The sequence below is a fragment of the Amblyomma americanum genome, chromosome 10, assembly GCF_052857255.1.
Source record: "Amblyomma americanum isolate KBUSLIRL-KWMA chromosome 10, ASM5285725v1, whole genome shotgun sequence".
Lineage (NCBI taxonomy): Eukaryota > Metazoa > Arthropoda > Arachnida > Ixodida > Ixodidae > Amblyomma > Amblyomma americanum.
The window spans coordinates 4705748-4732172 of NC_135506.1; the positions used below are offsets into that span (position 1 = coordinate 4705748).

At 49.0% G+C, this 26425-nt stretch overlaps 3 protein-coding genes across 4 annotated transcripts; 1 reads left to right on the forward strand and 2 right to left on the reverse strand.

Annotated features, from left to right (window-relative positions):
• Nucleotides 1-1721: 1721 nt before the first annotated feature.
• LOC144107902 (adiponectin receptor protein-like) lies at nt 1722-9389 on the reverse strand. Its single transcript, XM_077641132.1, has 2 exons — nt 7947-9389; nt 1722-1865 (listed from the first exon to the last, which is right to left on the reverse strand). Exons 1-2 carry the CDS (start codon nt 8967-8969, stop codon nt 1749-1751), a joined length of 1140 nt encoding a protein of 379 aa, XP_077497258.1. The 5' UTR covers nt 8970-9389; the 3' UTR covers nt 1722-1748.
• Nucleotides 9390-10529: 1140 nt separating this feature from the next.
• On the forward strand, nt 10530-13186 carry Nufip (nuclear FMR1 interacting protein 1). The gene has a single exon (XM_077640432.1). It carries the CDS (start codon nt 10645-10647, stop codon nt 11809-11811), a length of 1167 nt encoding a protein of 388 aa, XP_077496558.1. The 5' UTR covers nt 10530-10644; the 3' UTR covers nt 11812-13186.
• Nucleotides 11839-26084, reverse strand: LOC144107437 (copine-8-like). 2 transcript variants are annotated; one of them, XM_077640431.1, is made up of 14 exons: nt 25601-26084; nt 23985-24072; nt 23779-23882; nt 23667-23706; nt 23528-23604; nt 22805-22836; nt 22694-22722; nt 21969-22219; nt 21816-21891; nt 20257-20310; nt 20127-20188; nt 19186-19542; nt 16603-16763; nt 11839-13703 (listed from the first exon to the last, which is right to left on the reverse strand). In XM_077640431.1, exons 1-14 carry the CDS (start codon nt 25678-25680, stop codon nt 13474-13476), a joined length of 1641 nt encoding a protein of 546 aa, XP_077496557.1. In that variant the 5' UTR covers nt 25681-26084; the 3' UTR covers nt 11839-13473. The 2 variants fall into 2 exon arrangements, with proteins under 2 accessions (XP_077496557.1, XP_077496556.1); XM_077640430.1 differs by having other exon boundaries at nt 21816-21903; nt 25601-25838.
• Nucleotides 26085-26425: the final 341 nt, after the last annotated feature.

The window sequence follows — 26425 nt, forward strand, 5'->3', positions numbered from 1 at the left end:
CAAAGAGCGTAGTTAGCGCTACCGCCGTTAATTCGTTCCATCCGGCCGTTCTATAGCAGAGGTCCCCCAGTGCCTTTCCACAATCCAAGAGTGCGGCATGCCGCAGGCATACGCGATTCAGTAGGTTTCAGTGCCTGCCAGCGCAGTGCGTTTTGCTCTGAAATAAGCTCTGTTTCGTCGAAAACAATCCGTGCCAACGACTGCCAACCGAGATTAATTGTGGGCGCTTTGTGCGAAACATATATCTTATCGTCATGCGCTTCGAGTGAAGCCTGCGCCGATAACGAGTTCCTGCGTCTGCGGCACTTTTGTGCCGCGAACTATCCTTCCAAAGGCACCCCAGCGAAAAGGATTCTGAGCCACCGGCCTGAAGCCGGCTCCAGCTTCAGGCAGGTCAACTGTGCAATCTATGCGTACTCCACAACGTCACAAAACGGTACCCGGCAGTATCATTCGTGGATCCCACAACCTAAATCACTCATTGCTGCTGATAAAAACAAAACAAAGATATTCGTTCAGCTACCATAAGTAGCTTCCGGTTTTACGCAACTAGGGCCGAGACCTGTTAAGGCACAGGTCATTGGAGCAAAGCACACGACGTCATAAACTGTGCTTACTGAAACAAAAGTACAAATACACACTGGAAAAGCTAGGTGCAACCACTGCAGAATGCCCGTGGAAGCCTCTACGTTCTATCAAAGCTGCCTGTCTGTTCAGGGCCGAAAGCGGAACAAGAAGATAGCTTTGAGAGAACGCAGGGACATGACACTTTCTCAAAAGCCGTGTTGTATCGGAAGTAATGTCAAACATCTCATCGCCCCAGAACCGACATGAGAGCATCTCCACCGACAGGCCTCCCGAACCTCTGCCACATGATGTGGTACATGGGTGCCACACTTTGTCCGGCCAGCAGCTTCTGCTGCTCCGCGAGGACAAGGGGGAGATCGAAGCCAGCGCCGGGCTCTCGCATTAAGAGGACCACCCTCGAAAAAGAAATTCCACTAAAGCTTCCTATGTAAATTGTTTGTTATGTGCCTGCATGTTAGTTTCCCTAGATATGATTTACGTGGATCCCAACTAGCTTTTATCTATGGATCCAGATGTTTTCAAACATGCTCCGTATAAATGTTCAGAAATAAAATTCAATTCAATAAGGTATTCTCCCACCAACGCGACCACCCCGGCTGTGTACGTGCGGCTGCACTCGAGCGCCAGCACTGCCCGTAAAAGTTGCCAGTGTTAAAAATCCGCTCTCTTCGCAATGCAGGGAACCACTCGAGCGCTCGATAGACAAGTGTGCTTACGTCTGTGCGGCTGAGTGCGTACGTTTTTGAAGACACGGCTTGTGGTCGTCGTAACACAGGTGAACATGGATCCACGTAGGCAGTGCAGTGAAGGTCCGCAGAAGCGGACGAAAAATCTGGCGTGCATCACCGCGGGAATGACTCATCACGCCATCTTTTGGGCAGTGCAGCAAACAGGCTGTTCAACCTTCCGCATGAGCTCAACAACATACCACAATGTGTGACTTCGGCGCATGTCGCTCGTCATATTTGTAAGGTACGTGACACACACAAAAATGACATTTGTCGCAAAATTATAATTTCGGCACAGCTCACTGAGCTGCCAGGTGAAGACTAACTTCAGAAAGAGCGCAATAACGGCAGCGCCTGCTGTCCCATCTGCATGCTTGGCTGCTCTTTCAGTGATGACAGACGACGGTCCTTACAAAAGCCTATTTTATTCCCTCAGTCGTCGTGGCACTCGCCCATGGTCAGCCTCTTCATGGCCATCTCGGTGATGCCGTGGTAGTGGACGAGGGCGGCCGCGATCACCAGAATGTGGAAGATCTGATGGCTGTGGAACTGCGAACACAAAAACACGCCAGACACTCTCTCAGGGCAGGAGAAAGAAATTCCGAGTCTGCTTACGTGCAGTAATGCGAGAGCATGGAAATTTCCAGAACGCGGGTTTTCCTCACGACGGCAGTACGCGTTGCATTTTTAAAAAAAATTTTCCGATGTTATTTTTATTCTCTATTTTTATTTTTATTTCTACACTATTTATTTTATTCTCATCCACTTTTAAAGTTTTTCGCTTTTCATTGTTCTATTTTGATGGCGTCATCATTTTGATTGACAGCTACAGTGCGACACTTTCCTGCAAACATCCCCGCTGGCGAGTCATGAGCCTACAAAGGCCTTCGCCTGAATACCCAATGTGCGTCTTCTGTAAAAAATATGCGGGCCACTGGGCCGCATCTCCCACTACCGCGTACTGCGGCATGCATGGCCCAGAATGAAACCTGCTGGCCATCATACTTTTGACGAAGGCTGCACACTGGTGCCGCCAGCACAATGCCGCGCGAGCAGGATTATCCCTTCCGTCTCTGTGCGTTCGTTCGCGAGAGCCCTGGAACGCTCTCGACGGCCGTTCCGTTAGGGCTCGTGCACAAAATAAAATTTTAAATAACTATCCACGATACACTTCTAGTGCACTTCATTTAAGTTCGAGATAGCGTTTTTTACTACAGTATGATTTGCTCACTACTGCATTTATTAATAAGAACGGAAAACTGGGCGAGTTGGCAGGGAATCATGTTTAACTGCGCAAAGAAACGAAGCGCAGTTAAACACGATTGCATTTATTAGCACGGGAATTACATAACGACACAAACACAGGCGCTGAATTAATTCCCCTAACGGCTGGGACTATTTCCAAAAAGACAAAATCCTTCTCCAGCAAATAATTCAACCAGCTTAACCAAAGCTGCATGTCCGGCTTACGAAAACCGCGCGGAAAAAAAAAGCGACCTTAAGGCACACTTACGGACAGGACGAAAACTGCTCGCCTTCCAGTCATCCTTGATTTTTTTTTTTTCGCGCTGTTTCTACTAGTGAAACGCGTAACAACTAGCCCAAACCAGAACTTAAACGGTACATATTTCTGGCGTAAACTTAATCCGCGACGAAGATGCGATCGCGAAACGAAATCAAACGCCGTCTTTCGGTCAAGGTCTGCGTCTGTACCGCCTCTGCCAGGATGCCTGCTCGTTTAACCCTTCTTCATTAATTAGACGTTTTTAGCATACCGGCGGCGTAACAGCCTAACGAATGCTCGCTTAACCCTGAACATGACTACTCGACAGCACCAGCTGAGCAACGCGTATGACTTGAGCTGAAAGTAGCTTTATTATGAAATGAACGGCGGCCCAAAAAGTACACCAACAAGAAAGGTACACCACATGCGCACACTGTTTATTCTAAGAGATTCTGATAAAAGGAATTAGAATCTGTTAGTTTATCTGCAGGGGTTAAAGTTTTCTTGTCTGTTATCGTGATGTTGCTGCTTTTTATTCCACGTGCTGCGTTCGGAGCGATAATGCGATGAGTCTCATGCTTGAGCTGAATGTTTAAATATGCCACTTTTCCGTGTAATGAACAGTTGGTAGTGTGCACGTGTGGTGTCTTTCTTTCTTGTTAGTGTCCTTGCTGCGCCGCCGTTCATTTCATCATGCACCAACTCGCCCCTCAGGCCGCTATAGTCTGTAGCTTTATCATATCGCCCTCGTGTCCTCATCCCAAACGGAATTCCGCCAGCACACAGAATTAAAATTTCGGCGCACTGTCATCTCTGATAGAATTAACGCGCTACACTAGCAATCAGACAAGACAAACCGGGGTAGGCAGAATGTGCAACCAACTAGCTGCCTTGCTGAGTGCTGCATTTGCAGGCCGTTAAAACGCGAAGACCGCTAATATTGCTTATAATATTGCTAATATTGTTTCTATGTATGTTTTGTATCCGTGTGCTGCTAATATTGTATAATTTTATTCTTTTGGTTATATAACAATGTAAATTCATTCCTGCCTGGGCCAAGCAGCGGCCTGCATTATTCTGAAATAAATAAATAAATAATGATCACCACATATTTGGCCCTTTTGCGCTTGAGCAACTTGCACTCGGGTACAACTCGAGAACGGAGAGGTGAATGCTCCTCAAATGATGCCCTCCAGCCAACAGTGTCTAGCGATTTCCATGACGGCGTGGTTAAGAGAGTAGAGACAGCGCATTTTTGAAACAGCCTTTTATTTTTTTCTGTTCCGAATGATGCGCAATACAATAGTATATATGAGTCAAGACGTAGAATTCACCAACGGCACCTGAATAATTTAGGACAAGTTTTTCTCGTGTCGTTTCGGTTTCAACAGCCGAACGGTGGCTGTGACGTAACAGACCATTTGAGGTCACGTGAGGCGCGCAAGATATAATCGCTGCTTGTTCAATTTTGTATCATCCTACTCTTTGAATTAAAACGAAGAAAGCAGCGACCATACCGTACTTTTTGTACGCCTCAAGTGACCTCAAATCGTCTATTACGTCACAACAGTCGCTTGGCTGTTTAAACTGGAGCCGAAACAGCGTAACAAATTATTTACCTACCGCTTGTTGGCGCAATTCACGGCTGTCCATATTTTCTAATGCGCTGTGCGTGAGTCCGCTTTCTTTCGCAAGATGTGGCGCCCTTTGGGGAGTGGCGAAAATTCGTCTGCTACTGATTGAAAACAAACGCATGCCGGAGACGCAGGCGCAATCTGGCTGCTGCGCCTGCGAAGTGGCGTGCGTGCTTGACAGCTGCCGCCATCTGTAGCATGCGCCTGTCACTAACATGAACTGCGCATGCGCAGTAGGAGCACGCGGTTCCATTTTCAACCAGTGGAGCTGGAGGGGAAGGGGCGCGCATGCGCAGGCCTGGCGGTATTGTGAAAAGCTCCGCTTTAAAGGCATGACAAGATAACGCTAGTGGGCTAATGCCCATATATGGCCATTCTCTGCTTGACATTCATAGATCCCTGGGAGCCCTCGAACCCTGTGTGCGACACAGGTTGCTCTTCCCGAGCGACCCCTCATTAATTCAACTGTCGCCTGCAAGAAGGACACGTGACCTAGGCGGCCCACCTGCCTCCTAGGTTGCATCTCTGGGGATTTTTCGCTCACGGCCGCAGACGCCAACAGCAGCTTTTGTGCGATGCGGAACTCTTAACGCTGTCGCGTTATAATTACACAATTTGGCGTCTCTACTTCTTCAATCAGATGTTAATCCCCTGCGAGTGGGATTATCCGTGCGTTGCGAACGATGTAGTCACGCTTCACTATGACGCAGCCACTCTTTCACATTGCAGCGTTACACTCGTTGGAAGGCTGCACAAAAGCCAAAGGCGTTCTGCTAATGACCCTAATGTGACATGGAATTATCTGTGTGTGAGAGAGTTAACCGCGGATTTACTGTGACCTCATGAAAATCGGTAGACGCCACTGAGCTCCCTTAGAGGCCTTCATTCTTCAGTTGTACCCGACTATAGAAAGACTAACTTTTCCTCCGTGAAGGGTTCCCGCGACGTGAATGTATTTGCCTCCGACGTCATGCTGCACTCGAGAAATCAGGCACACACGTGTCCACGTTGATTTCGGCCCCACTGATGTGCATTCCACATTTTCACCGAGACACAAATCGCCACTTTTAACCCAATGTCCGCGCCACATTCATAAACTCGACAGAAAATTTTCTATCGTCACAACAGATTTTCTGTTGCACTTTTTGGCCATGAACCTGTAGTACCGACAAATTCTTGTAGTAACAACAGAATATCCCGCAGTACTGTGCTGTCCCCTGTCGTGCTGACAAGACTGCAGAAAAATACTACAATATTACAGAAAAGTGCCACAATGTTACAGAAATGTGCCGTTACGAAACTTTTGGTGGTAATTGTGGACACGATTCTATCGTTTTTTTTTTATTTTCGACTGCACCCTTGTCTTCAACCATAGAGTACATGCGTCAAAGTTTTCGCTGATGCAGCACCACTCGGTTCTCCATTCAGGACGAGAATAAGCACGGAAAAGCTGGCCACGAGGCCGGATTTAGTGCGCGTACGTAGCAAGCGCAGTATCCGAAACGGTGTGCTTCTGATCTCGAGGGGCAAAGCAGAACCATACATCCAACTAGGTGCGCCCCCCCCCCCCCATCTTACGCGATCAGCACAGTTGCGAATGAGGCTTGTTAGTATTTAAAATAGCATGGGATGTCATGTCTGAATGCGCTAAGATAAGCGCTTCGTGCTACGGAGTACTTGTTCCCGCGTGTGTGTGTTATGCCTTCGTGGGAAAAAAACAACGCGAACACGATTTGCATGTCATGGGACCGGAGTGAAATACGAGCAATTTGGGTCAATCCCAACAAACCCACGCTGCTTTCAGGCGCAAGATAAGTTGATGTGCCGACGCGATGGCTGGCGCCCAAAGCTTGATAGAGCTACGTTCAGACCTTCCACAATCGGACGGCGTCATTCGTTTTGAGAAGGTGTACCATGACAGCACAGAGATTGTGTTCGCGTAGCACCACAGCCAGACAGCACACGGGTCACAGCGGTAAAGGCCTACTCGTGTTCAAGCGCCGTCCGCAGCTACTGCGATACGCTCTACTCCCGTGTTCTAACACCCACAAACAAAACGGAAAGTAGAGATAACTGGCGACGAAAAAGAAACAGCGAAAAAAGAAGAAAATAAAACGGTCAAGGGACGACACGAAGGCAGAACGACACGCGCGCCGCTGCCTTGCTGCGGTCTGTTTGGGCGGCATTTAATCATCAGTCACTTTTCGCGGAGCGAACAGTTTATATACGAGAGCTACTGTTTGCCGAGCACTGGCGAGGTGTTTGTCGCAACTGTACAGCCGTTAACGAATGAATGCGCGTGGCCATGGGGTTGCATGTGGTGCAATGCGATGCCTACAAGGGCGGCTATGAAAGCAAGGATGGTTAATAAAGAAAGGTTGGAAGGGTGGATGTGCCACACGCCTGTTTTTTAGCACTTGCCGCACGATGTAGTCACGCGACTCTCTCGCACTGTCCAGTTACACCCACCGCTCTAGAAGTATTAGGGCAGAAAAAGTCCGCATGCACGCAACACGTAATTATTTAGATATACAGGGAAATATTAAAAACGAACGATTCCCGCTGTGAGACAACGGGGATATGTGCGTTGCGTTGGCCACCCTGCCTCTAACGCTCGCTCCGTCAAACAGCTAACAAGCGTCGCCTTCGTTACAAGCGATATTTTCAACAGAGTTATCACTTTTTTTTTCCATGCGTGCTTTCCTAAGTGTGGTTTGGAAAGACAACCACGTTGCGGCGCGATTGATCTGCGAGAATGCCACAGACTGAGCTCGCTTGAAACACGCCGATAGACCAGAAGCAACAACATGGCTAGTGACGCAGGACGAAATACTTATCGCTTTGTTTGTTGTTGTTCCTTGGCTTTGTATCTCTTGACAAGTTTTATACCGACCATGCAATAAACGTCTTAGTTGCAAGGGTTTGTCCAGCGTGCCTTTCTTGTGGTGTGTCTCTTTTTCAATCATGCTGGGCACTCGTAACGCAAGTGTCTGAAGAACGTACGCCGGAAACAGCGGCCCACGAATGTTCAAAAACCGTCACAGAACGGTCACACATGGACTGGCGGGCATACCAACCAATAGGAAATGGACCAGTTTGTGACAGGTCTGTGCTTCGATAGTTCCGAAATTCGCCCCACATATACTATGAATGAGAACACGCGGGCTCTTGGCGATGAGGGCCAATGGCATGCCTGCGCTCTTCGGAAGCTGTCCCAAACATTCGGAGCACCCCCTCGCAAGTACGACGGGGTCTCCCTCCCAATTTTGGGAGCAGTAAGAATTCTAAGAATAGTGGCCTGAATTTCAAAAGCCATATACTCACCAAATGGTCACTTCGGACGGCATAGCTATCTCATTGCTTCCAAAGCAGACGGCAATATTTATCCAATATTTGGAACAGCTCCAAGCGCGCGATCGGCCCGTATCGCCACGGGCTTGCATGTTCCCTTTCATGCTACTCCCACCTGTACAGTACAGTACGTTTACTCACCAGGATGTCGCACTTGCCCGGGAACCAGCGCTCGGGAACGCGCAGCGCGTAGAAGAGGGCGCCGACGATGTACAGCGCGCCCATGAGGCACAGCCAGCCGAAGGAAGCCTCGTAGACTGCGCTGAGGAAGCCCTCGGCGATGAGGTAGTGCAGCGCGGGTACCACGCCGCTCAGGCCGAAGCCCATGAAGACTCCCGCGCGCAGCGGCCGGTACCGCGGCTCGCCGAACTTGTCCCACAGCGAGACGACCACGGCCGCCACGCCGAGCACGATCACCACGGTCAGGTAGATGAGCTTGGGCTGCGTGTCGCAGTAGAAGCCGTAGTAGAGCCACGGCACGAACGAGCCGATGATAAGCAGGGCTATGCCGCAGTAGTCCAGCTTGCTGAACAGCTTGCCCACCTTCTCCGAGTGGCAGCTCACCGTGTGGAATGTGAACGACATGCCCATGCACATTATGGCGCCCGCGAAGAAGCTGGCAAACACCACCTTCTCCTGCCACTGGATCTCGGCCGAGGGCCGCGTCAGGAAGTAGGCGGCCATTCCGACGAAGGCCAGACAGCCCAGCAGGTGGGTCCAGATGTTCCCCGTCTCGGTGTGGATGCGGAAGATGGAACGGAAGCAGGCCGAGAACGAAGGCAGGGGCGGCCGGTGGCCCCGGTGCAGAAAGTCGTTGTCCTGAAGCCACTGCGGCAGCGAGCTGAAGTGGCACACCTTCCACGCCTCCTCCCACACCTTGCGTACGAGCTGCTCAGCCTGCTCGGCCTCTTCGAGCACTTTGCGCACGAGGTGCTCGGCCTGCTCGGCGGCTCGCGCCGGCAGCGACAGCTCGTCTACGCGCTCCTCCTCGGGCGTGCCCGGCGGCGCCAGCGACGTCTCGTCTTCATCCAGGCACGCGTCGACCAGAAAGCCCTCGAGCTCGGCCGCGGCGACCGCGGTGCCGCGTCGGACGACCACCACTCCGCCGCCGCCCCCGACGGCGGCCGAGGTAGAGGCGCCGCGCCGTTCGCGCACCTCCATCATCGTTGTCGAGCGGCGGTTAGCAGCAGCTGATCACAGGAACAACGCCACCAAGGTCACCCGCTCCCCTTCCGTCGCCGGTCACGACGATTCCTTTGTCATGGGACGCGAGAAACGATCCTGATGTGTCGCGACCGTGCGAGCTTCAATCTTGCGACTTGACGCACACGGAACACACACGCGAACAATTTTGAGCGAAACCAATAAACCTTCGGCCACCGCCGAATGACACGGGCAGTATACGACGTGCCAGCAGCGCGGGTTCTAATATTGACGTCAGTTACAACGCGAGGAGAAACCCGTCTCCTACGTGCGAACAATTTTCCCAAGAGTGCCCTCAGGCTGTGCACAGCACTTACATAAAACAGGAATTTCCTGGAATAATAACGTAACCCCTGCTGCCCCTGCCGCCCTGCGCGACTCACAATATAAAGCGAATAGAAGCAGCGACTGCTGCGTCCCCTGGCGAAAGATATCAACGATAGCCTCTACCAAATATTAGTTCACAGTGATTTTGCTGCTTTCAAATAATACTACTTGCTAAGATATCTTTTTAATAAATCAAAAGTAAGCTTGGCATTCAAAAAGTCAAATAAAATCAAATGCCATGTTTAGTTGTGCTAGAGCGACCTTACTAGCTCGTCTTTTAACTTCACAATGGATGATGATGATGAAGCGTATTGTTTTTGTTATTAAAGTTGTTTTAAAATATTACGACCTCTTTTAATTTATTTGCGTTTCATGTATCATGTTTCATGATGGCGAAGAGCAAAATTGATAATAATAATAATAATAATAATAATAATAATAATAATAATAATAATAATAATAATAATAATAATAATAATAGGTTTTTTGGGGGGAAAGGAAATGGCGCAGCATCAGTTTCATATATCGTTGAACTGCGCCGTAAGAGAAGGGATAAAGGAAGAGGTGAAGGAATAAAGGCGTGCTGTAGTGGAGGGCTCCGGAATAATTTCGACAACCTGGGGATCTTTAACGTGCACTGACATCGCACAGCGCACGGGCGCTTTAGCGTTCTGCCTCCATAAAAACACAGCCGCCGCGGTCAGGAGCAAAATTGTTTTTTGGGGAAAAAAATGGCGCAGTATCTGTCTCGCATATCGGCTAACACCCGAACCGCGCCCCGAGGGAAGAGATAAGGGAGAGAGACAGAAGAAAGAGGTGCTTTAGTGGAGGGCTCCGGAATAATTTCGACCACCTGGGGATTTTTCACGTTAACTGGCATTGCACAGCACACGGGAACGGTGGAAATTATACCGGAGCCCTCCACTACGGCTCCTTTCTTATCTTTGTTCCTCCTCTATCCCTTCCCTTACGGCGCGGTTCAGGTGTCCGCCGATATGTGAAAGATACTGCGCTATTTACTTTCCCAAAAAAACAATATATAGTTTATACAATCAAAAATCTAACGGACGGGCAGAAAATGAGTCTGCGCCTCAGCGCCCTGCCCTAGCATCACAATCGCAAGTGGCGACACGCTACGACAGCAAAGTTTTTTAGGTTCTAACTAGCATGCCTTACTAGCCTTACTGCATTACCGCTGCGGTTGTGGCGCTCTCTGCACGTGTTTCTGGCAAGCGTGACCGCGAAAAACATGTGCCCCGGTTAGTGCGCGTTCACTGCAGTAGCGATCGTTAAGTGTGTTCGCTTCACAATGGCTGCTGTTGAGAAATTCGTCCTGGACAACCCATTCCGTACGGCTCCGGTGAAAGAAGAGCCGCCGTGCTACCAAGCTCCTCCGGGTCCATGCTCGTTGGGCAACAGCCGCTTTCACATCCCTGCACAGCCGCACCGCGCCATGGGTGCAGAAGTTCGCGGCCAGCACCGCGGCGCGCAGCAACAGCTACAACGAGGAGCCAAGCGTCAATTCCCTGGAGAATCGGACTTTTATTGCGACGCTTGCGAGCAGAGCTTCGCGGGCCAGGCAGAACTGTCGAGCCACCTCGCCGGTCACGTTGCGTGCCCGAGAGACGGGTGCACGTTCGCCGCCAACCCCGCTCTGGTCGCTCTCCACGAGAAGCTGCAGCACGACAACCCGCTTATCCGCCGCAGTGCCGCCGTCGGGACCGTCGACGACGTCGAAGAGTGGCGTCGCCAGCGGCGTTTGCGGTACCCCACGTTGCGCAATATCGAGGCCAAGAAGGCGGCCGAGGCCGAGCGGCAGGCTCGCCGCGAAGTGATCCGCGACGACAACCGACGACGCCCACGACGCAACAACAAGCGGCGACAGCGTGCGCAGCGTCGGCGCGCGTCGCCTCATGAGCGGCCGACGCCGCCGCAGCAGACGCAACCACCTCCACAGCCGTCAGCGGTCGAGGAGCCTCCGCCATGCGAAGAAGCGCCGGCGGACCGGCAGACTCCGAGCGAGCCGGACCAGATCACGGACTCCGAGTCCGACGGCGAGAGCAGGGCGACGAAGGCAGCGCCGCAGTCTCCGCCTCTGGTCAGCGGCGCGTTGGCGTCTCTCATGGCCTGCTACAACAGCGGCAGCGACGACGAAGCGCCCAAAGAAGACCCGAAACCAGAGACGCCGGTGACACCAGCGGCACCAGACACGGACGTACCACCACCTAAGCGCGCGGCAGTCAAAACGACGCAGGCGGGAACTTCAGCGCCGGCCAGAGCGGCTGCACCGCATCCGCGAGCACCTCAGACTTACCGGCCGCCGCAGAGACGACTGACCCTCCTGGAACGACTGCTGGCGCCCCAAGTGCGCCACGAACGGAATTTGATTCTGCAGTGCGTGCACTACGTTGTGGACAATGACTTCTTCGGCCAGGCTAGCCCCAAAGACGACGCGGGCTGCTGCTCAAGCACGTAATGATCACGTAGTGATGACAGTGCTACATTTCCTTTTTTGCCAAACAAGAAAACACTTGTGGGTTCCTTTATTCGTGTTCAGTGCCCTCAGTGGATCGGTCGCCCAATAGAAAAATAACCGCAAAGCTTCCAACATAGTCAGTAGAAAGCCCCATACGTTAAAACAGCATGGAGGAACACAAGGCCAACAACAACACAGACCCGCCGCCAGGCAGGGGTGATGGCAGGTCAAATTGAGGGAGCGCGGCATTCCGTTTTTTTTTTTTTTGGCAAGGGGAAGTGTGTGTGTGCGTGTGTGTGTGTTGATTCCACACCGACGACCACGCCGGGTCTCTGAGCAAAAGAGCGGGCAGCTACTGTGTGTGGGAGTTTTGTTCGTTGTTCGTGAGTGCCCCACTGGCATGCAGCCGACACAGAAAATATCACACGTGATTGGCTTTGCCACACAGGGAGTTGAGAGTGCTAGCCTTTGCATATGAAAAAAAAAAAGGTCTGCCCCAGTGCAGTAGCTGCAACTACAGTTACAGTAGATGTACCTAGTAGAAATGTCTAACGAGCCAGACAAGTGGAGCCACCATGCAGTTCCTACACAAATCACGTCACTTTAACGCTAAAGGGGAAGGGATACTTATTGCCATGAAAGAATTTTGTGACCTGATGCGTACCCTGAGTCCACCTTCTAAATATTGGCACGCAATGGCAGCCAAGTTCCTTCTTGGGTTTTTTTCTAGTCTAATCGTCTGTCACTGGGGTAGACGGCGAAAGCGGGAGCGGCACGCCTCTACTGCCCCCGTTGTTCGACTCGCTGAGCATGTTCAACGCAACTGTACCTGCTGCAACTTGCCCGTGGCTGAAGGCAAAGGCACAAGTGTGCAAGCCCAGGCTTTGGTCAGTGCCCTCCAGCAAGTGTGTTCTTAAGCGTGGAGAAAACTGGCCAGAGCTAGACACCCATTAGAGCTCTTCCAGACTGCCGTCGAAGTCGAAAGTGCGTGCAACTCAGTGTTTAATTTACTTGTGCTTTTAAACTGTTCAATCCGGTTAGCTGGACTGTGCAGGTACGCTGCCTTTGCATGACTCTGCGGTCTGAAAGAGCTCGAAACAGAGGGTGCTATCCAATTCCCCTGCAAAGCAGTTAAGTCGGTGGCAAAGCAAATGGCGGGTACTAAGCCTCATTCCACTTTTCACTCGCCCAACTGGTAGCCCATACCAATGGTGTCGGAAACATGTTTATATATTTCAAAAAGCATCATCTGCAGAGCAGGAGTGTAGCTTGTATTTAGAAATGTTATGCATTGCTTACCAAAGCAATAATGTTGCAAAGTCATTTCTTAAGCATGTTTGGCAGTTATAAAACTGGAAATTTGACGACACCCACACACCTGCTTTACCGTGCCTGCTGGTGGGGTGTAGCAGTGACACCGCACACTGCTTATTTCACCAGGAATAAATTGGAACACACCTAAGAGTGTACCGCTTGTGGGCTCGTACCTTTGTCCTTGAGCCGGGCGCAAGTGCCAACAAAGTGTGTACGCGCAGTCACAGCAGTGAGCTTTTCAGCCTGCCGCAGCCTCTGCTGCTCTAGTCTTTGAGTGTGGACCAGCTCTACGTGAAAGACTGCTGGCTACTTGTCTACAGCGCTTTTTTTGGCACAGCGCAAGCACACTCAGGACGCGCCTTGGGGGCCCGGTCCGGGCTTGACATTATTCTTGAGCATGTAGCTGGTGACCTGGTCGGGAATCTCGGCCAGCACTTCCCTGGCAAGCCGGATCTGGTTGCTTTGCCAGGGCCCACCCTGAAGGAACTTGCGGAAGGGCACAAACTGCACGATGTCCCGCTCAGCTGCCCGGCCCCGCGAGCTCACTCGTACCACGTCCCCGTCCAGGGTTTCCATGGCTGCAGCAACAATGGGCAAAGGTCAGTCAGCAGGGTTTAGCACTTTGATGGGGCATGTACTGTTATGCTCAATACTCCCCTTCAGGCACTTTCAAGTTATCAGATTTCAGTAAGCAGAATGCTTGACTGCACAGGAAAGATTCACACCTTTCCTGATGACAAGGGAAGAGGCACTTGTTATGACGGAAGCCAACAGTCAATGAAACCAAGGAGCATAGGGGATTTTTTTTTTAATTCTGCAGTTATCAATGGGAGATTAATAAAAGCAGGAGAAAAAACAACCATATGCCACCGTTGGGATCCAAACCCACGACCTCCGAATTTCCCTTGTCTTCAGAATAGTTGGTGGACGGCCTTGAATCTGGCAGTGTTGATGTCATAAGTAGCATAAGAGGATGACCCATAACAGCGCGACAGACTGGACAGAGAAGAGAGGACACAACACAGAGCGCTGTGGACAATACCATTTGTCCTCTGTTCTCTGTCCAGTCTGTCGCGCTGTTATGGATCATCGTAAGCACCAACTCGCCCAACAAATGGTATGGTATTGGTAGCACAAGAGGGTTCTCTCACAGCTTCCGCCCTCACCATTTGACCACATTCCTAAGCGGCACTCTCAGTAGTACAGGACGTACTACATCTGCTGCTATGAACGAGGGTGGCACTGGTGAACACTCTCAAGGTTTGCTTACACAACGCATAAATACCCCCGAAAGCAGCAGATTGGACAGCCATCGCCGTAGCTAGGTAGAATACCGAACGCGAAATTCGCAGGTTATGGGTTCGGATCACACCAGCGACATGCGATTGTTTTTACTTCTGCTTTTATTAATCTCCCATTGATAAAAACTACAAAATTAAAAAAAATACATCCCCTATGCTCCTTGGTTTCGGTGACTGTTGGCTTCCGTCATTTATGCCATCCTTCCCGATTATTACTTATACAATTTCTCATATGCCCACATGGCGACAAGAGTTCTTTCAGGTTCTCAAATGTACTTCTTTCAACTCATTTCTGCTGTGCGAAGTTGGCACGTAAACAAATCAGTACGGTTTACGCATTTCAAAGCACTTGCGCTTGCAAAATAAATGTTCACTGGAGCTGTACCAGATCTAACATAAAACACAAAGGTGTCCATCCTAAAAACAATTTTTTGTCCATTTCGCATTCCCGCATTTAGATGGCTCTAGCAATACTTCACGTTCCAGCATTTTTATTGTGTACACATCTGTGGACACTGCACTTTGTATATGAAAATTTGATGGCGTCCAGGTAGCATCCACAAATGTGGACGCAGCAGCTGAAGAGGATATATATGGGTGGTTTTTTTTTCTATTATAAATTGTGGGGATAAAAGTCCCTCAACGGCACATGGGCTATGAGGAACGCCATAGTGGGTGGCTTAGGATCAATTCAGACCCCCGAGGGTCCTGAAGGGCGCCTGCATCACTTTTTGAGAATTTTATGATATTCAAGGATTGAAATCCATATAGGCTTTAGGTAAAGCATGGCAAGTTTTCTTGGCGTTTAAGATGGTGGCAAAATCGACAATTCAGTCCCGAGCTTCTCATAAAATCAGTGATGTGTGGAGAAGCTCGCTGATGACATCATGGTTGGAGAGATTTTAAATATCCGCTGCCTTCACCCAGAACTAGCTGTGATGTTAAATAAAGGTGACTTGACTTGTGTGTTGTCGGATGCCGCCGAACATCGCTCCGCAGGCACTGCCTTCGACGTCATTCATTTTTTCTCTCAAAGAAAGTGTTTGTTAGTTGTAAATGTACCAGCACCGTAGGTGACGTCATGTGCCTGTGTGCTGCGGAAAAGCTTGAACACCAATGTGGTTTTTCTCATCGATTATGTCACCATTTCTAATGCTAAGCCAAGAAGAAAAGTATGCTTCACCTGCAAGTTCTGCATATTTGATGCCTTTAAGCTCATCGAATTCTAAAACTTCTTCAGTTGCCCTATATTGCACAGCACACAGGCAACTTAGTATTTCGCCTCCACTGAAATACGACCACCAAAGTCGGAACCAAATCTGCAACCTTGAGATCAAAAGCCAAATGCCAAAGCCGAAGGCGCCGACCAAAAGAAAGGAAGGGATTACGTTTCAGCTCCCCTACGGGAGCCTTGTTCACAATCCACAAGGATCCCGTAGGGGAGCTGAAACGTAATCCCTTCCTTCCTTTTGGTCGGCGCCTTCTACTTTCGTCATGTACCATCCCGACCAGACGGGTTTCCGTCAGACTCTAGACTTCAAGTGCCAAAGCCGCTGGGCCATCGCAGCAGGTAGGCGAGTTGGTTTTCAGTCGTAAAAGCATGTTCTCTGAATCCTTTAAGTCATCTGCAGTGTTCCTTAACAATATCGGCACATGCCAAAATGTTGATTTTTTTTTTTTCACCACGCGATTTCAAATTTAATAACGAAGCTACACATTGTTTTGGGCCACTATAAACAGACACACATGTAAATATCGGAAAACATTCGATCTGACACTGGAGGCATTGGACTAGCCATTGGTTAAATAGAAATATGACGCAGGAACACAGTTTAAGGCACTTATAAGTGTGCAGTGAATTTGCACAAAATGTGGCCGAATTATTCCTCGCCCTACACCAGGCCATATGTGCTCCAACTCCCCCAAGGTAGAGCAAGATGGAGTTAATAAGGGAGCAATTAGTCACTATTAGCACACACTCAAGCAAAGCCATATGACTGCAAAGGAAAGCACATGCATCTTTCACAGCACTGCTATTTTTTTATGCAGTATCAACAATATTTTACAGCAATTGCTTCCTTTTCTCAGTGGGGAGGAGCAAGTGACACTTTTCGGCAGTTTTCTCAGCCTTCCACTACCACTGGTGCCAAGGGAGCTATGGTGCAAGGAGGCTCACCTGAGAAGTCTGCGTTTCCCACACCAACGATAATGATGGACATAGGCAGGGTGGAGGCCTGCACGATGGCTTCCAGAGTCTGCGGCATGTCGCTGATGACCCCGTCCGTGATGATGAGCAGCACGAAGTAGCTCGTGCCGTCACGGTACGTCCTCGCAAACCTGCGTTACAACGTCAGCAATGGCATCTCAGCCCCATTTCGTCATAAAGTTATGGAGTGCCCGTGACTGAGCTAATTGAAACACAATTAGCCATGAGCTGCACTGGTCAGAATTACAAGACAGCAGACACAGTTAACACAGACAGAAACAGCTATGCACATACTGTTCCCGTCAGTCTTTGTTAACTGTGTCCATTGTCTTGTAATTCTAACAAAGCAGCTCTTGAATAACTACTCTGACAAGCAGACACAGCATGATGAAGTCTCAGGAACCCCACAGCGTCACCACTGATGCCAGCTAGGCACAGGAAAGCATGCAACACAACAAGCTTCATCTGCCTAGAACACTTCTCAAGTTGCTCTGCTTTTTGCATAAGGTGCAGGTTGTGAAGGGGGGGGGGGAGGCACATACACAGAAATTGAAAAGTTCGAAAGTGGGCATCCTAGCTTGGGTGTCCCTGACAGCTGCATAACTGCACTTCAATAAACCAAAATGCAACTGCAACACCGACTGGTGACATTCGTAGCAAAGGATTTACCACCCTGACCCAGAGGCAGTAAAGGTACACTGAGAACAACTCGATCCAATTTCTGTTCTCAGTAAAAATCAATTGGTCTTTGCGGCTACATTATTATCGTTTTATCAGCATCGAAGGACGAATTTGCTCCTTGGAAAATTGGATTAAAAAATAAAACCACCACGGCCGATGGCAGCGACACCTGTACTTCATTTTTTGACCTTGACTAACCCGTAAAAGCTTCACTTCCAGTGAAAGTAGCATCTTTGTCATTAGAACGCAGTAATCCATTGGTACAGGCCAACTTCAGTTCTCTTATGTCCCTTCAACAACGCACTCTTCTCACCAGCACTGCATGCGCTGCATTACTGGTGCGGACATTCGGTCCTAGCATTCAAAGGGGTGTTGTCTGCTCTGTGCTCTTACTTCAGAATGGTCTGCAATGCCCAGTCACAAGGGCACTTTCAAATGCCTATTGCATCAAGAGTCTTTGAGATTATCAATGCAATCAAAATTGAACAAGCTGTACCACTGCTACATGGCAAACTTTATCATGGTCAAGAGATTGCATCATATCACGCCAAGGTGTTCACGTACCCCGGCCGCTGTCAATAATTTTGCACCTTTGCAAGCAATCAGCCCAAAAGTTTAACCATAAAAGGTTCAAACCGAAATGTTTATTCGTTGCAGTAATATTAATTATTCTCTAAATGAATTTCATGGCCTTGGAGAAGCCGCAGTAGCATTCGTGCACTTTCGAGGGAGCTTGTGTTGGTTGTTTCTGCATCACTGACAATGGCATTCATGAATTAATGTTGAATATGCACAGCACACAAGCAGCCAAGAAGGTACACATTAAATTGAGAACCATGCAACATGAATAAAATATGCAAGAGCCAGGGCTAGGAATCAGTGAACAGGACAAGGCACCATTGTATTATGGTACTATTGTAATCTTGCTGCTCCTAAGCAAGCTTTTCTAAGAAAATGGGTCTTCCGAAAGACCCTATTGTTGAGAGAAGCAGCATCATGCTCATGGACAGGTAGGAGAAATGTTGCACTCTCTGTGCATTGCCTATAATGCTAGTTCAATCAACCATAGTCGTGCCACGCGATTTTTACCTTTCTCCAGCATTGCAGTTGTGAACACAATCTCCTTTGCTCTCAAGCAGGAAATGTGGTGCATTGGGGCATTTTGTCTTCACTGACACTGCATGTCCCGAGCAAAAGGTGCCGCAAAAAAAAAAAAAAATTATGTGAGGGGTTGAATGACACACGGCAAAGGGTCAGAAGGCTTGTTCCAGGGAACCACATAATGGCCAAGGAATGAAAACTTTGGATTGGATAAAAGTTAGCAACTTCTAGTATTTCATCACTAATGGCTCCTATACTGCAGAAATGTATAAAACTAGCACATTTATTAGGCAAATTATGACGATTTCATTAATGAAATAGGTGAATTATGATAGCTTCTATGCATCTAAGAATGATAAAATTGAGAAGGGAATGGGACGAGGTCATGCTGGTGATCCATATATTCAAGATGAAAACATAGTGAACAGAATAAATGATCAAGTGCATAAGCAAAATTCCTAACTCTGCCATCCCCTGCCAATGCAATGAACAGTATGACTACAGAGACTTTAGGCTATATTGCTGTTAACACTAGCTTTTACACTGAATGACCTTCCACTGGTACTTGACCTTGCTTTGACAAATATGTTAAAAGGGCGATTTCTGCAATATTCTGAGGAATTAGTACACATCTACGAGCACAACTGAAAATTATTCACATTTTTAAAGTTCGTATCGCTCATGACTTGCCGGGCACTATAGGATTAAGATCCAGCATTACTTAATGTCCAGAGAGTTCCTTATTCAAACAGGAGGCAGAGTGGGGCTCACTTTGCCACGTGGTTGATGACCGGTGCAAAGTTCGTGGGCCCGTACAGCTGCACGGACCGCAGGGTCCTCCGGTAGGCCTCCAGGACGCCTTCAATACCCACACAGTATGGGTCCGTCGGATGGCCGTTGAGGAAGAACTCGTGTGACACTGTGCCATCGGGGGGCAGTCGCGCCCCGAACCCCAGTGCGGGAAACATCTTGTCGTAGTCGTAGTCCTGCACCACCTCGCCCACTGCCTGGATGGCCATCATGTATGCATTTGGTTGAGACGAATCTAGAAAGTGCAGGGACGCAGGGTCGCGGGGGTCTCCGTTCGACGCCGTGAAGTCCACGGCCACCGTGAAGTGCATCTGCAAACTGTCCATGACGCAGATGGGAAGCTGTAGATCTGGACAGTTACTCTCACTCATTCAGCAGAAATGATTCTTTTCATGATCTTAAACAGGCACCAACGAGGGCAACGACAAATCGGAGTTAAGCTCAACCAATAAACTACCTTGCTCTAATGACAGTAACGCTACTTTCACTGCAAATAAAACTTGTATAAGCTAGAAAAGGACAGAAACTTAAATGTGCATATTGTTAAGCACCGGTTGTTTTTTACAAGCAAACTGCAATACGTCCAGACTGTTTTTTTAAACAGTGACCACAGAGTTCGCTTGGCCTTGACATCACCAGTTAGAATTCAGCGGTAAGAATAGTTTCAAACTAAATTTTCTAGGAAATAAATGCATCTTCTGCTGCTGAAAAAAGACAGCCAGAAAGCCACGAAATCAATTTCTGCTAAGAACAAAAGTAACAACACAGAAAGGAGCACACTACACAACATGACTCGTTTCTTGTTGGCTGTTGCTATCTTTGCGCTATGAACCAACTAGTTCAGATACAGATTCTTGTCCTGCACTAAAAGCTCATTAAACCCCTATGCGAGGGCCACTTACCCGCCGCGAATGTAGTCGAGGAAAGTGGCTTCTTCGCGGATTCCAAAGGACATCAGCTTCACCTATGGTACGTGGAAGGTGGATGATTAGGGTACAGCTCGCAGTTCCTACCATGCTACAGGCCACTCACCACACCAGAATTTTTGTACTTCTTCTTCTTGGCCTGCTTCTTCTTGTTGATGAGCTGCAAGGGAGAGACGTCAGGCAAAAGCACCTCTGCGTCCACCATGCGCGATTCCGTCTCCTCAAGCGACCGCAAGAGCAGAGGTTCTCATGTGCTCCCACAGAGCAAACTACACACAGCAAACCATCCTTCAGGTGTGGTCAAATTTCAGTGTGGCCCATAATGATGAAACTATCTTCAGCTTCCAGCAAGGTAAGTGACAGTGGCTTGAATTTTTACACTGCCTTAATTTAGTGTACGTTTTCAGCCCAAACCTTGATTTCATCATATCAAGGTTCAATTAAAAACCTTCCAATCCTGCCCTACTAACAAAGGAGCTCTAATACATTCAGAAGGCTGTCCTAGCTATGAATGGAATAGAGCATGACGTCTTGGTTTCTTCTCCTTCTGTGAAAAAGAAAACATTTGAAGTAAAAGAAGTTATGAGCACTCACGGCCAATGGGTTAAATTGTTAGTAGCAGCCACAGCAAATCGCTTAGGATTCATGCTTCGTTAGTACCACTAGTATTGTCAGTATTCCTCGGTTGCTTCAAGCAGTGCAGTGTGAGAGTGCTTCGGGCTAGAGTCACTCAAAGAAATGTTTTCAGAGCACCGCATTCCTCTTTCCTTTGCCACTGTGGACAGGGAAATTTTGCACGTGCTACAACCCCATATTGCCAGTACAAAGGTAACCAACTTTTGCAGGTAATTTACAAAGAATGGTGTGTTTCCAAAGCCTTTGGGCTGTGCCTTAGGACGAGCATAGATGCACAAGGTTGTGCTTAAGTAAGCTGCGATACTTTTTAAAATGCATTAGCACTAGAATGCCCAATATTTCAAAAAGTGTCTGCCGTTGGCGCGCGAAGCCTCAGTTTCCCTCAGGGGAGAGGATGGAGAGAGGAAAATAGCGAGAGGGAGAAGGCAGGGAAAAGCCGAGAGAGTGCATGTCCCTTAGAGAGAGAGGACAGTTGGCAGGAGGGAAACCGTGGTCGCCTATCAGAGCTCGGGGGGGCGGGGGGAGGGGAGCAAGGGTGCACGGCGTGGCACCCTGTGATTACTCAATTGGATTGGGCGAGTGGACAGGGGGTTGAGTGTGTCACACAGTGACTGATGAACTGGACCCATCACTGTCAAGGGAGAGTGCTTATGCTAATGCATATTCTGCCGCATGAACCACGTTGATTGTTTGCGATTTTTTTCACATTTCTTCCGAGTATTAGTTCACAATACTGCCAAAGGTAACTATGCCAACTATGAATAGTTCTACGTTATTACTTGAAGCAATGACCTTGCAAAGGCACCGGCACCGCAAAGATGATTGTTAGGCAGAGAACACCAGACAGCAGCAGACGTATTCATTCTAAACTGAATGCGTGGGACTCTGTGGAACTCTGAAAATATTTCCAGTGACTCTACTTCGGGTTAGTGTGCATAAATGCAAGTGGTGAACTGCTATAGCTACGGACGGAACGCGTGTACCTTGTGGGAGACAGAATCGCACGCTGGCGGCCGCGTCACCGCTCACCTCGTACTCGTTGGCCGGACCGGGGCCCTCGGCCAGGGTGCGCACGTTGGTGTAGAACTCTCCAATCAGATCGTGGCTGCGAGACACGCTGGTATGCAACGCAGCGTGGAGGAAGGCTCAACCTCAGACTACCTAGGCGCGGCGGCCACTCACCCTCCATCAAAGTCCCAGTCGTAGCAGACGACACGGATGGTGCGGTCCTCGTCGCCGCCGCTCAGCTGCCGCATCTGGATGGCGAAGGGACGCCACGTCGGGTTCAGGCTCTTCTTGACCACCTCAGTGCGAAACACCGCCGTGTAGCTGTTGTCCTCGCTGATGCGATAGAACTCCAGGAAAGGGTCCGATTTGCCAAACCAGTCCTTTTTGTCCAGTTTCTGAGCATACCATTGCATGTCGATGACCCGCTGTAAAAGCAAAGGGCACCTTTAGCGGTACTTCAAAACAACCTGTCGAGTCACTTGACATGCTTGGTTGCATGCTTGTGGTTATTACTATATGGCGGACTGGGTTAGTAAGTTGTTAGTAAATATCACTCTGCATGCACAACCCTACCATGATGGTTTAGTGGCCGTGGCATTTGGCTGCTGAGCGCAAACAACCAGGATTGAATCCCGTTTGCAGCGGCCACCTTTCTACTGGCAAAATGCAAAAACGTCCATGTGCTGTGCAACGTCAGCGCACAGTAAAGAACCCCAGGTGTTGAAATTAATCCAGAGCCCTCCACTGTGATATCTGTTATAGCCCATGTGCAGCTCTGGGATGTTAAATCCCAAATAATGCATCACACCACCGTCATGGTTGGTCATCTGCGATGACTCTTGACACTATTCAAAATCATATTAAGCTTTTGCATGCCAAACAGATGTTCCAGGCCTTACCTTGCAGTCGAGCACCTCCTCAACAGTCACTGAAAAAAGGACAGAAGTCGTATAGCGTGATTAATTCTGTGGAAAGCCAATTCTGGAGAAATAGCAGGCAGGAGGACTTACACAAAATGGTGCCACAGTTGCCTGGGAGTCCCCTGGAAATATGATAGCGTGTTCGAACTCGTATAAATCATGGCAGCTCTCTTGAAACAAAGTAGCATGAAGCTTGCGCCTTTGAAATTATCACTATCGGCATGCACACTTACTTGCAGTAATGCGACAGGCTAAAGAACAACAGATTAGTTTCACGTTTCTAGCAACTCCATATGGAGTTTCTTTGTGCAGAAAAATATATTTAGAATCCCAACACCTGCCAGCAAATGAACAAGTGTAGAAAAAACAACACGGAGCGCGCTTTGACGTTTGACTTTTCTTCACACGAAGAGAAAATAGGAAGATTTCTCCAGCCTATATGCGAGCGCACCAGTGGCATTTCCAAGCAGAATGAAGTACCTCTTAATTTTCATTATGTAAAGTGTGATAAGAATTTGATCACCCAACCAAGCGTGCTCCACGAGACTATGGTTGTGGCTGTACACCTTGCTTTCTTTTGCTCTGCTTAGACACTTCCAGCTTTTTCTAGGTAATTTGAAGTTTGTGGTAAGTGCAGACAGTAGTGAGAGCTAAGCACACATTCTGACTCATTCTATATGCCTGAATGAGGTGAAACATTGGGAATAACACCAACCATGAAAGGAACACTCTTAAATTCAATAATTGGATGCAGACTACGTGCTGCAATGGATCAAGCCACAAGCGACACATAATGGTTATTGCAGCACTTACGACAGCTGGTACTTGACTTGAGTGCCTTGGTAGGCAACCAACTCGCCCAATGTACAGCTGGCTTGGCCAAGAAAATCCTGGGAACAAAAGCACGCTCACTGCACTGCTGTTCAATGTGGACACCCATGCAAGCACTTACATGGTTTTGAAGGTCTACGCTGGGGCTATCTATGTCGTAACTGCAATTAGAAAAAAGAATCAGTACCAGCTTTTTTCCTCTACAGTGCAGTTGCCCTGCAACAGGGTCTTACACTTTGAACAAAAGCTGTTGTCGCTCCTCAAAGTAGTAGTCCACTAGAAACTTGGTCACAAAATCGGGATTGAGGCAATTGTCTACTGTCTCTGTGCGTCCCAGCTGTGAAAAAAGAATTGGAAAAAGAAATAAATGGAAGCAGGAAAAGAAGCATTTGGCGTAAATAAATAGGAAAGCCTGATGCCACTGTTGAAGCAAACTTACCTCACGCCAATTGTCAGAGTCACATTCTCGCATAAACAAAACACACATAGGATCAGACTTGGAAAAGAAGTCTTTGTCTTTGAGCTGCCTGCAATGAAAAGATAATGTGAACTCACAAGATGTCCATGGCACTCTAGGTTCATATGTTTGCAGAGTTTTATTCTGTCAACAAAGGTACTATGAATACCAATTTTTCTCTAAGCACAACTGCATGAGTTGGGTTCACCCAAGCATGCCCTAGACAGTGCATGGAAGGTACCAGCACGTTCCGTCCTTTTTACCCCTTCCCTCACAGTATGTGCACTCAGGTGTCCACTCAGGGGGGAGCAGTTACCATGCTTTTCTTAAAAATTTCTGTCTTAATAAGAGCTCGTTTTCCTCATGCTAAAATGCGTCGTGCATGTACTATAATAAACTGCACAACTCCAACCAAAAATTTTAACTTTAACCCAACGTTTCAAAGCCGCCTCGGCTCCTTCATCAGTGGTGACTGAGGGCAGTAGCTAAGCGTCTTTAAGCATAGACGCTTAGCTATACTGCCCTCAGTCACCCCTGATGAAGGAGTCGAGGCGGCTTCGAAACGTTGGGTTAAAGTTAAAATTTTTGGTTGGAGTTGTGCAGTTTATATTATAAGTCTTCAAACCCAACCAGACAGGCAAAACTGTCAAAATGTTTAGTTTTGCATGTACTATATATGTACACAAGGCCATTTTAAACAGTGCGTGTTGGCCAGCAGTCTGCAGAAATTAACACTAAGGCTATAAAATGTACTATATGGCAGTTCTAGTGTATCTGACAATGAACTCTGCTATCACTTAATCAACCATTATCTAAAAGGCAATGCTATCGCAATTTGCTCTCTGCTGTTAACCAACAGCAAAAGCAAGAGGCGCCAATTCTTTTTGGGTTCCATGTTTGGCCGGCTACACTGTTTTATTCAGCATTTAAGCTCTTAGAAGGCAACATGTGCAGAGGTCCGCGCATTAACTATAATGAGCAAACAAATGAGTCTTCGATGGTCGCACAGTAATGAGCATGCATGCAGCCACGCATATGACCTCAATGTATACAAGCCAGACGCGCGTTTCAGCCGCCCTCATGAAGCGAGTACAATTTCCTGCTGAGCTAGCTTGCACAGGACGACGGTAATGATGTGCGCGAGCTCACGTATGCAATGTATGCACTCGCAACGCTTCCGATGTTTCACCTCGGCTATCAGGTTTCGTATTGCTCACGAGCACACTAATGCATGCCGATCGAGAGCGCCCATTTCGCGTGAAACCGCAGGTTCAGGATCGGGCCATCGTAAGCAGTGGCTCTTCCGTAGCCGCGAAGACCAAGTGTCACGCCGTCGGCGGGCCGAAAGGCGCGCCTGCGCCCTGCCCCCTTCCACAAGCGAGAGCGATCATCTGTGGAGCTGCGCACGATCAATGACGGAGATGGCGGCGCGCAATCGACCGGGGCGCGCAACGTCCGGATTAATCGTGGCATCAACTTGTTGGACACCCCCTCATGGGTCGCACGTTACGCGGCCAAAAGGTGGCCGCACACGAGGAAAACACCGCGGTGGACACGCCTACGTCGGTGGCACTGCGCCGCGAGCGCGCCGCACCCACCTGCACGAGACGCTGATCTCCACTTTGGTGACCGGCGCGCAGGCAACCGCCGGGGCGAACGGCTGCGCTGCCTTCGCCATTCGGCGGCCGCTCTCTCGAACCGGCACGGGATTGAGCCTGCTGGCGCCGACCAAGTCCGCTTCTATGTCACCATGGTCGTCGGCCTCGCTGCCGTCAACACGAACGCGACCCCATCCAGGCAAACCCCCCTGCGCAAACAGCGCTCGGTCAGCTGGCGCCGCCTGGCGGGTGACGCTGGCCGCGCTGCATCCTCATCGCATCCGCCCGAGCTGCGCGAGGCATCCCTCCCACCGTAAATTATGTAGTGTTCTCTTGGGCCAGTCTGCGTCTACCTCACCCACTGTGGCGTGAGCCTGACCCTGGTGCACAACTGAAAAAGAAAACTCCTATCGGGCTCTTGAACTGCACAGCGCCGCGGAAGCTTTGGACGGCAGTTCTATTTCTGGCACGCTCTCCGCGAAATATAACTCCGGCGTAAGTGCTGAGAGGTGGGAAAGTAAAAACACAGTTCACTCGTTTCTGCTTATTTTGCGGGCAGCGCATTTAAGTAGGAAGGAAGGAAGGAAGGCCTCAGACGTTGTGGGTCATTTAAGTCACTTTTAAAAGAACAAAAAACTTAAGGCTGCGCTAGCCCGTGACGGGGACCATGACAGTGTGGTGAAGTAAGCCTCCAGGAGACCCCGCAGAGGTAAAACGAAGTCCACCCGCTCCTACACCCACCTAAGTTCAAAATCGCTTCTCCCAAGCCAGGTACACGCATCTAATAACAAATTTTCCCGAAATCCTCCTTCTTTGGCGAGAATA

Excerpts from the sequence above, each read along its gene's own strand:
- LOC144107437 (XM_077640430.1), bottom strand. The coding sequence starts at position 25,680 with ATGGCGAAGGCAGCGCAGCCGTTCGCCCCGGCGGTTGCCTGCGCGCCG. Across the intron at positions 22,220-22,693 it reads AGGAGGTGCTCGACTGCAAG|CGGGTCATCGACATGCAATG; the intron begins GTAAGGCCTGGA and ends TTGCTTTTACAG. Across the intron at positions 16,764-19,185 it reads GTCATCAACCACGTGGCAAA|GTTTGCGAGGACGTACCGTG; the intron begins GTGAGCCCCACT and ends GTTGTAACGCAG.
- Nufip (XM_077640432.1), top strand. The coding sequence starts at position 10,645 with ATGGCTGCTGTTGAGAAATTCGTCCTGGACAACCCATTCCGTACGGCT.
- LOC144107902 (XM_077641132.1), bottom strand. The coding sequence starts at position 8,969 with ATGATGGAGGTGCGCGAACGGCGCGGCGCCTCTACCTCGGCCGCCGTC. Across the intron at positions 1,866-7,946 it reads CGGGCAAGTGCGACATCCTG|TTCCACAGCCATCAGATCTT; the intron begins GTGAGTAAACGT and ends TTGTGTTCGCAG.